At 55.1% G+C, this 8,768-nt stretch overlaps 4 protein-coding genes across 4 annotated transcripts in view; 2 read left to right on the forward strand and 2 right to left on the reverse strand.

The window, feature by feature from the left end:
- PTSG_11853 (uncharacterized protein) overlaps positions 1–2,353 on the forward strand; it is a 6,926-nt gene extending 4,573 nt beyond the window's left edge. Inside the window, exons 11-15 of the mRNA XM_004996664.1 lie at positions 275–562; positions 787–953; positions 1,290–1,351; positions 1,535–1,623; positions 1,877–2,353. Of these exons, the coding sequence (XP_004996721.1) occupies positions 275–562; positions 787–953; positions 1,290–1,351; positions 1,535–1,623; positions 1,877–2,203 (933 nt within the window). The 3' untranslated portion in view covers positions 2,204–2,353. The remainder of the gene's footprint in view (positions 1–274; positions 563–786; positions 954–1,289; positions 1,352–1,534; positions 1,624–1,876) is intronic.
- A 608-nt stretch (positions 2,354–2,961) lies between these two features.
- Positions 2,962–5,021, reverse strand: PTSG_02237 (uncharacterized protein). Its single transcript, XM_004996665.1, has 6 exons — positions 4,455–5,021; positions 4,100–4,189; positions 3,755–3,907; positions 3,403–3,516; positions 3,260–3,305; positions 2,962–3,151 (listed from the first exon to the last, which is right to left on the reverse strand). Exons 1-6 carry the CDS (start codon positions 4,953–4,955, stop codon positions 3,084–3,086), a joined length of 972 nt encoding a protein of 323 aa, XP_004996722.1. The 5' UTR covers positions 4,956–5,021; the 3' UTR covers positions 2,962–3,083.
- A 99-nt stretch (positions 5,022–5,120) lies between these two features.
- PTSG_11854 (uncharacterized protein) lies at positions 5,121–5,342 on the forward strand (the record flags this gene model as incomplete). The annotated part of the gene is made up of 2 exons (XM_004996666.1): positions 5,121–5,125; positions 5,171–5,342. 2 exons carry the CDS (start codon positions 5,121–5,123, stop codon positions 5,340–5,342), a joined length of 177 nt encoding a protein of 58 aa, XP_004996723.1.
- A 243-nt stretch (positions 5,343–5,585) lies between these two features.
- On the reverse strand, positions 5,586–8,552 carry PTSG_02238 (uncharacterized protein). The gene has a single exon (XM_004996667.1). The coding sequence runs from the start codon at positions 8,084–8,086 to the stop codon at positions 5,699–5,701; it is 2,388 nt and encodes a 795-aa protein (XP_004996724.1). The 5' UTR covers positions 8,087–8,552; the 3' UTR covers positions 5,586–5,698.
- Between the last annotated feature and the right edge of the window lie 216 nt (positions 8,553–8,768).

Consider the following 8,768-nt stretch of genomic DNA (forward strand, 5'->3'; position numbering starts at 1 on the left):
GTGTGTGTGTGGAGTGTGTGTGTGTGGAGTGTGTGTGTGTGTGTGTGTGTGTGTGGATGTGTGTGTGTGTGTTGCTGGACTCTGCGTGCTTTGTGTATCATCCTTCTCCACCTCTTCCTTCTCATCGTCCTCCGCCTCTTCCTTCTCATCGTCCTCTTCTTTCATTTTGAAACCCGTCCTCACATCATCACATCACGAACACGCTGCGTGCTCCCCTCGTCTCCACGCCCTTATTCCGTTCCCTCATCTTATCGCGTTCGTCCTTGACCACCAGGACCTGTTCCGCATGTCATCGCTGCACGACAACCCAACGGACGGCTTTGACGAGTTCCTTCAGCTTGATGACTACCCCTTCCACCAGACAGAGCTCTGCCGCCCACCGCCGCTGGAGGATGAGTATGGTGGGGTGTGGGAGCGCCCGTGCAACCCCGGTGACGCTGGCCTTGACTTCAAGGGCGTCATGGAGATTAAGGGCAACAAGTACGAGATGAGGCACACCTTCTACACCGCAGGCTTTGGCTGCCTCGGCACCGTGGCCCTCCGCTTCCTGCAGCAGGGCAAGGTGAGAAAGCAAGAGCACAGCATGGTTTTGGGGGGGGGGGTGTGAAAAGTGATATGCCGCTGTTGCTGGTGATCGCAGTGCCCATCTCCTTGCCATTCCAGCCTGCTCCCCTCCCCCACCTTCTCCATCACAAGTAATCAGTATCCTTCGCTCACATTGACGCCGCCACCCCCACCTTCCCCTTCCTCCCCCTCCCCCCCCCCCCACTTCCTTATTCCGAGCAGATTGACATTGGGTCGCGGCCAAACCAGATCCCCAACGGTCGGGAGCTGACGCTCAAGCCGGCCGCCTTTGAGGTCACCCCGCTCAACCAGGATGCCGTCAACGCCCTCACTCAGGAGTGCCCCTGCAGTGTTGGCGCCACAATCTGGGCCGTCAACCGCACCATCACGTACGCCTGAGCCAATGTGCATGCATGCGTCTGGGTCTGTGTGTGTTGGAATATAAAACCTGTCTGCCTCTATTTTATGTGTGTGCATGCCTGTGTCTGGGTCCATGTGTGTATCTATGTATATCGGTCTGTTTCTCTTTATGTGTGCATGGGCGGCTGTCGTGCGCGCGTATGTGGAAGTTTTTCTGCGTGTTTCTGCTTCGCCCACCTGCGTGTCCGTCTGACCCTTCATTCTCTCGTACCTGCTCGCTTGCGCGTCCTCACGCTTCCGTGCTGTCATCATGCCATGTCTCGATGGCTCTGTTGCCTTGGCCTTTGCTTCACCTCTCCCTGCAGCTTCAAGCAACCATGCCCGCCCAACACCTGCAACAACTTTGCTTTCCTTCGCCAGCCACTCGGTAACGCGAACCGCACAACACTACCTCTGATTTGATCGCTGCGGGGGTGGGACTGGCGTCGTCCCAGCTGTGCATTTGCCGCCCAATCGACCACCACATCGCTCATGCTGTGCTGCTCCACCAACTACTCACTCCACTTCCCATGTTTGACTGTCTTCCATGTGTATTTCGCTGTGTCCACAGGTGGGCACGCCTACGGCGTGCTGCTTCGTTACGGCCAGTTCCTGCGCATGACCAAACTCCTCAGCGACAAGGTCCACGGCTTTGCACAGGTACGACCGTTCGTTCGTTTGTTTGTTTGTTCACTTTGCCATGTATGTGGGACGGGGTGTATCTTCAACTGTGCATTTGCCAGTGTGTTGCTTTACCTTGGCTGCGTTTGTTTGGCCAAGGCACACCATACACACACACACACACACACACACACACACACACACGCTCTCTCTCTCTCTCTCTCGCACACTCGCACTTACACGCTCGCACACACACACATGTACACGCTCGCACACACTGTCTGTGCCACAGAGCTTCACAGCGCAGGACTTCTACTGGGTGCTGGCCAAGTCTGCGTCAAACAAGTCGGGCAACAAAGGCATTGATGCTGGCGGCGTGCTGCTGCTCATTGCTTTCTTTGGCGGCCTGGCCTATCTCGCCGCAGGCATGGTCTTCAACTACCAGCGCTCGGGCGTGCCTCGCATCCCGCACGCGGAGTTCTGGACCAGCCTGCCCGGCCTCATCAGCGACGGCTTTGCGTTCACGCTCTCTGGCTTTGGTCTGTTTGGCCGCAGCCGCAAGTATGCGGCTATGACCAACGTCGCGGAGACAGACACCTCCAGCTACGGCGCCCTCTAGATGGAGACTTTTGGTGCCGCTGTGTGTTCCGGCCTGTCTCCTTATCCCTCCCACCTATCACCCTTCCTCCTCTCCCTTATGTTTCCACACATCGTGTGTCTCATCAAGTCGGTTTGTGTGTGTGTATGTGTGTGTGTTCATGTATGTGTGTGTGTGTGTGTTCATGTATGTGTGTGTATATGTGCCCTAGTCGTTTTGTGCTGTTTCCTCCGCATTGTGTGTGCCTTCACAGTTCGTGCCTACCTGTGGTTTTTCGTTGTGCGTTTCCCACATCCTTTACACACGGCGTCATTGTTGGTGTTGTCGCCTGTCATTGGCTTGCTTCCCCTTGTGTGTGTGTGTGTGTGTGTGTGTTTCTGCGTGTGTTCTTGCTTGATGTGTAGTTCTCTGACTTGTTATCCCCAACAACGACAGCTTGTGCGTGCGTGTTGCTTTTGCATTGTGCCACGACAGCAACACCATCCACGCATTGGCATCCGCCATCAGTCTTTCCATCGTCAGGTTGCGTGCTTAGCATTGTGGTGATGGTGGAAGCATTGTGTTGATGGTGGAGTGTTTCTTGCGTCAAACACACAAGACCTACACGCACAATACACAGAGGAGAAGCAAAATGAAGCAGAGAGACTGACTCAGAGACATGAGCGAGACAGACTCAGAGGGACAGAGACATGGAGAGACAACAAACTGACACAGAAAGACAGAGAGAGGCGGGAACAGGCAGAGGGAGCGCGACACACACACACACACACACACACACACACACACACACACACACACACACACAAGAGCAGTCAAGGACAGAGGGTGCACGTCCATCACCTCTGATTCAACATTGGAAAGGGGTGTGCGTCAAGCGACACGCGACGCCTAGGCTAGCAGTTCACCATTGCAAGCGGGCGAATGCCGACTCAAACATCTCCTTCTCTGTGTCTTGACTCGCTTCCAGGCCTGTGCGTGTATGTTGGGGAATGTGAGGAGTTAAGACGAACGAAATGACATGACAGCGATGGAACACAGTGACCACGACACATCGGGCATGTGTGAATGCTGACTCACTCTCGATGAAGCCCCTGAGAGACAGCAGCTTTGCAGAGGCTATCGCCTGCAATGTGTGTTACAGACATGCGCAGGAAAGTGTGAGTGAGCCAGGCATGAAGTCAAGCGGGCAGCAGTCGTGGTGCACACGAGCGTGGACGTACAGCGGGGTCGTTGGAGGTGAGGGTTTGAACGAGGTCATCGCACACACGTGGCGCTTCGCCAGCAGGTGCCAGGTGGCTGAACAGCCCATAGTTGTGCGCATCCTTGGCAGTGAACTGCAGAAGTGTGTTCGCACGCGTGCACAAAGAACGTGGGAGGAGCAAGCACTGAGAGAAGAAAGTGATCGTGTGGTGCCGACACAATTCAGGTGGTGAACGCACACACACACACGCATGCACACGTACATACACACACACATGCACACATACACGCACACATACACACATACACACATACACACATACACACACGCACACGCACACACAACGATGTCATGCGAGTGCGTGTGCTCACCATACGCGCAGACATGAGTGCCTGGGATGCGCGGTGGGCCCCAACCATGTGAATCAGGCGAGCGGCACCACCCCAGCCGGGCGTTAAACCTCGTCTCGCATGCACGAAGCGTATCCTCGCTGCAGCTTCGTCTGCCACTTGATAGTCTGTCATCTTCATATACACGCACACATACACGCGCACACGCACATAACCATGCGGGAAGCACATCACAGTCAAGCACACAACACATGCATGGAATGCACAATACAGTAAGTGTGCGACAACTGAAGATCCATCAAAGACCAAGGGGATGTTGAAACGGTGCAACGCCACTGCAATTGTGGCCAGTCCAAGAACACTTACGGTGACGAGCTCAGAGCCACCGCCGATAGCATCGCCTTGAAGGAGCGCGATTGTGGGCACGCTGAGGGTCTTGAAACATGTGGTCACCGTCTTTGCAGAATGTTGGGCATTGGCGTTGTGAGATCAAACAAGCGGCAGCGTTGGTTAATCCGTTGACCAAACGAAATCGCCTTGGTTGTGCGTGATAGTGTGTGTGTGTGTGTGTGTGTGTGTGTGTGTGTGTGTGTGTGTGTGTGTGTGTGGTTGAATGCAAGAGCAGGCAAGCACACAGATCGGGCCATTGATTGCCAAGAATATGCTGTTTTAAACACAAGGACGCACAACACCTCGGCCGCGCCTTCATAACAAAACTCACGTGCATGAAGTTGAGCATGTCCTTGGCTGTGTCTGCGGTTGCATTGGCGAGAAGATTCAAGTCTGAGCCCGCGCAGAAGTGGCGCCCAGCGCCCTGAATCACGACACACGCCAGCTTTGGCTTTGCCGCAGTTGCGGATGCAGGATCTTGGAGCTCAAGACCAACAGCCGTCTGGACGGCATCCCCCAGCTCGGCCAGCATCTTGCCACACAGCGCATTTGCCCGAAGGGGGTTGTCCAGCGTGATGCGCAGCACTGTGTTGGGTGGTGTCGATGACTCCGTTGCAGCAGCAGTAGATGTACGAGCGCTCTTGCTATTGCTGTTGCTCATGTCCTTGCTCTTAGTCTTGTTCTGATCCTCGTTCCCCTCGCGCCTGATTTCCTCCAGCGTCGTTCTCACAGTCCCGCTTCCACCCAGCTGCCTCAGGCGCTCCTGTACAACTCGGCTGTCCGTGAACAGCTCCTGGCGCAGCCGCCGCACAAACGACAGCCGCTGCAACATTGTGTGTGTGTGTGTGTATCTGTGTGTGTGTGTGTGTGTGTCTGTGTGTGTCTGTGTGTGTCTGTGTGTGTCTGTGTGTGTCTGTGTGTGTCTGTGTGTGTCTGTGTGTGTCTGTGTGTGAAGGTTGTGGTGAGCACGTTCCGCTCAAGTGCCGATTGTTTGTGAATGTGGTGCCAAATCTTCACAACTTGACGCGCCGCTGAATCGCATTCAAGCCTTTACGCGCGCCCGTTTGAGCATTTGGGCTTGGACAGCAACAACGGCACTGCTGCCACCGCCGCTGCCACCGCCACCACCGACAACGATGAGGGACAGCCACGCAGCGCCCCAGTGACCTCACGAAGCCCCGGTGGCCCGGCCGCAACAGAGCCCCCTGCAACTGTCTAAGCGACAGTCGCAGCACTACACATGAGCCTCGCACCTCACCGAGGCACTTGGTTTCTATCTATCTATTGATTCACTTTTCTTTCTGTCTATGAGGCGCGTGCTCTCACACACATTCACCCATGCGCACCGTTGCCCTTTGTTTTGCCGCAATTGCCTTCCCCATCTTTGAGCGCCGGGAGCAGTGTAAGATTTCAGCGAGTTTTCCCCAATAAACCCTTGAACACAACAAGACGACAGAACACTAGGACAACCACTTTATTCAGCGCACCAGCGCATGCCTTGGGGAAGACAGCTTTAGAGCTTGACTTAAACGTGACAGCAACACATCCATCAACACGGTCAAGGCAGTCAAAGCATCAACACTCAGCGGGGCAGTTGATGAGGGCAATGCCATCGGCGTTATTGACACAGAGCGCAGTAAGGCCGCCGCAGTCGACGCTGGTGAGGGCGCTGTTGCCCTGAAAGGCGATGCGTCCGCTCACGAAATTGACATGGCCAAAGTTGATGCTGGTGAGGGCGGCATTGGAGGTGAAGGCGATATTTCCAAAAACCGTGGTGATGTTGCGGAAGTTGACACTGGTGAGGCCAGTGTTGTAATCCAGGTTGATGTTGAAATTCACAAAGGTGACGCTGCCAAAATCAACGCTGGTGAGGGCGTCTGTCAGGCCGACGCTGATGTAACCGGGCACAGTGGTGAGGCTCCCAAAGTTGAGACTGGTCAGAGCGCTCTGGCCTTCGACAATGATGTTGCGGCCGACCCTGGTGAGACCGCCAAAGTTGATGCTGGCGAGGTTGGCGTTGTAGTCGATGCGAATGTCTTGGCCAACGCTCTCAAGGCCGCCAAAGTCAACGCTGGTGAGGATGGTGTTGCCCTTGATGTGCACGTATTCGCCGACTCTGGCCATGCCGTCAAAGTCGAGCGCTGTGAGGGCATCATTGGCGTAGACATAGACCAGTCCTCCCACACTGGTGTCTGAGGTGTTGCCAAAGCTGATGCTGGTGAGGGCATCGTTGCTGTCGAACAGGATATCGCCAGTCACGTTGGCTAAGCTGCCAAAATCAACGCTGGAGAGGACAGAGTTGGTCTCAAAGTACATGTTCCCGTTCACACTCGAGATGCCACTGCCGAAGTCAAGCCTCTCGAGGACATCATCAACTCGCAGGAGAAGGTCACCAATCACGCTGCCTTCCAGGACACGAGACTGGTGTCCAGCCCAGAGAAGAAAAGCACCGACATTACGCAGAGCCCCGAAATCAAGAACACGGAGCGGGTTGTCCGCGATGTCGAAAAGGCCCCAAACCATCGACAACTGCCCAAAGTCGATCGCGGTGATGTCGTTGGCGAGGAAGTTCGCACTGCCCACATTCATCAGGTGTTTCATGTCAAGCGAAGTGAGGCTGTTGAAATTGAAGTCGAGGGAACCGCCAATGAGTGTCAGCTGCCCAAAATCAACGGAGGTGATGCGGTTGTGCTGGAAGATGGCTGAAGCGCCGATGAACGCCAACTGCCTGAAATCAAGCGAGGTGATGCTGTGTCCGAAGAAGTCAATCGTGCCCCAAACGAAGGTGAGCTGCCCAAAGTCGATCGATGTGACTTCGCCAAAGGCACCGCCCAGGATGTCACCATCAACGCGTGTCACGGAGCCGAATCGCAACGACCTCTCGGAGTCGCGCAATGTCACTGAGCCGTTGACACGTTCCAGTGCATAAAACTCGTCGCAGCAGCAGTTGATGACGGTAGCAGCCGACGTGAGGCCGCCCATGGCAAATCGGTCTCTGGAGCTTGGGTCGTCACAATCCAAGGTGCCAGCAATTGTTGTTGTTGTTGTTGTTGTTGTTGTTGTTGTTGTTGTTGTTGTTGTTGTTGTTGTTGTTGTTGTTGTTGTTGTTGTTGTTGTTGTTGTTGTTGTTGTTGTTGTTGCTGTTGTTGTTGTTGTGGTAGTGGTAGTGGTTGGGATTGTTGTGGTAGTGGTAGTGGTTGTGATTGTAGTAGTAGTGGTAGTGGTTGTGATTGTTGTTGTGGTCGTAGTGGTTGTGATTGTTGTTGTGGTCGTAATGTTCGTGGTTGTGGTAGTTGTGGTAGTTGTGGTTGTCGCTGCCACCGTGGCTGTGGTTCTTGTGTTCATTGAAGCTGTTGTCCAGCTGTCGGCCTGAGGCGTTGATGAATTCGTTGAAAGGTCTGTCAAGAGGTCGCCGCCTGTTTGGCTACCGCTCGTGCCAGAGCCCGTGGTTGACATGGCGACCTGCACACCAGCCCCAGCGGCAACAGTCACGACGAGCAAGGCAGCCAAGAGCACCTTGGCCTTCCAGCCCCAGCGCTGCTGCTTATCGCGTGTGGTCCGGCCATCGCCATCGTTGGGTTCAACTTCGAGCTTGTATGAGGAGGACGCCGAGCGGTCTGATGGTGATCGTGCAAGCACCAGCGCCACAGGTCGAGCGTTGTGCTCGGCCAAGATGCAGCTGTTGCCGTCGTTGCTGCTGTTGCTAGTGTTGCTGTTGCTAGTGTTGCTGCCGCTGCTTCTGCTGTCGCTGCTGCTTTCGTTGTTGTTGTCGCTGTTGTTGGTGCTGTTGCTGCCGTTGCTGTCGTCTCCATACACCTGCAAGGCACTGGCGTTTGGAGGAGGAGAGGCGCGTTCTTGCTGCTGCTGGCCCTTGGGGAAGCTGTGCAGCGACGAAAGGCTTGCAAGCGACTCTGAGGTTGAGTGGTGTCCGGGATCCTGTCCAGACGCGCTGTCGTTCTCCATCGTCCTGTCCTGAGCGTCGCTGAAATCGGCCAACTTGCACGAAGCAGCAGCAGGGGAGGAAGCAGGGAGACAGGCTGTGGGTTGGGAAGGTCCTCCGCGCTGGAGGTCTATAAATGCCTCCTTAGCCCTTGGGTTGTCGCGCTATGTGACTTTGCATCATGCCAGGCGACCCCATACACAACAAACGAGCTCAAGTAACCAGCAGCGAGGGCCCTTTCGGAACTCCCGGGGTAGGGGGACTTCGCGAAACTTTGCGAGGCACACGCATGCATGGGTGCTGTGGCTGGTGCTGAAGACGAATCTGCGAAAGGAACCCTACATTCCAAACCACACACAGAGATGTAGATGCAAACACAGACACAGACACACGCGCCGATTAAGACGCACAGCAGGTACAGCAGGGGCAGGCGCGGAAAAGCCACTCGCGCGGCACATGCACGCCACTCACTCCTCGGCTGTTGACATGACACAAAAAAGACGTCACGGAGCAGATCGCAACCTTAGGAACGTTCAGGACTTTTGGGCCTTCAATCACAGCTCTTCTTCTTAGAACGCCTCTTCCGCGTGAACATGACGATACTGTGGCGAGTTGTTTTGCAGTCACTGTCACATCACATTAGCCTTACCCAAACACCTTGTTTGTACCTGCACAAGCACCACAGTCCACACGACTTGGCCCAGG

The sequence above is a fragment of the Salpingoeca rosetta genome (genome assembly GCF_000188695.1).
Source record: "Salpingoeca rosetta unplaced genomic scaffold supercont1.5, whole genome shotgun sequence".
Classification (NCBI taxonomy): Eukaryota; class Choanoflagellata; order Craspedida; family Salpingoecidae; genus Salpingoeca; species Salpingoeca rosetta.

Coding starts and splice junctions, on each gene's coding strand:
- PTSG_02238 (XM_004996667.1), bottom strand. CDS start 8,086: ATGGAGAACGACAGCGCGTCTGGACAGGATCCCGGACACCACTCAACC.
- PTSG_02237 (XM_004996665.1), bottom strand. CDS start 4,955: ATGTTGCAGCGGCTGTCGTTTGTGCGGCGGCTGCGCCAGGAGCTGTTC. Junction 4,190..4,454: donor ACATGCTCAACTTCATGCAC/GTGAGTTTTGTT, acceptor CATTCTGCAAAG/ACGGTGACCACATGTTTCAA. Junction 3,152..3,259: donor TCTCAGGGGCTTCATCGAGA/GTGAGTCAGCAT, acceptor ATACACGCACAG/GCCTGGAAGCGAGTCAAGAC.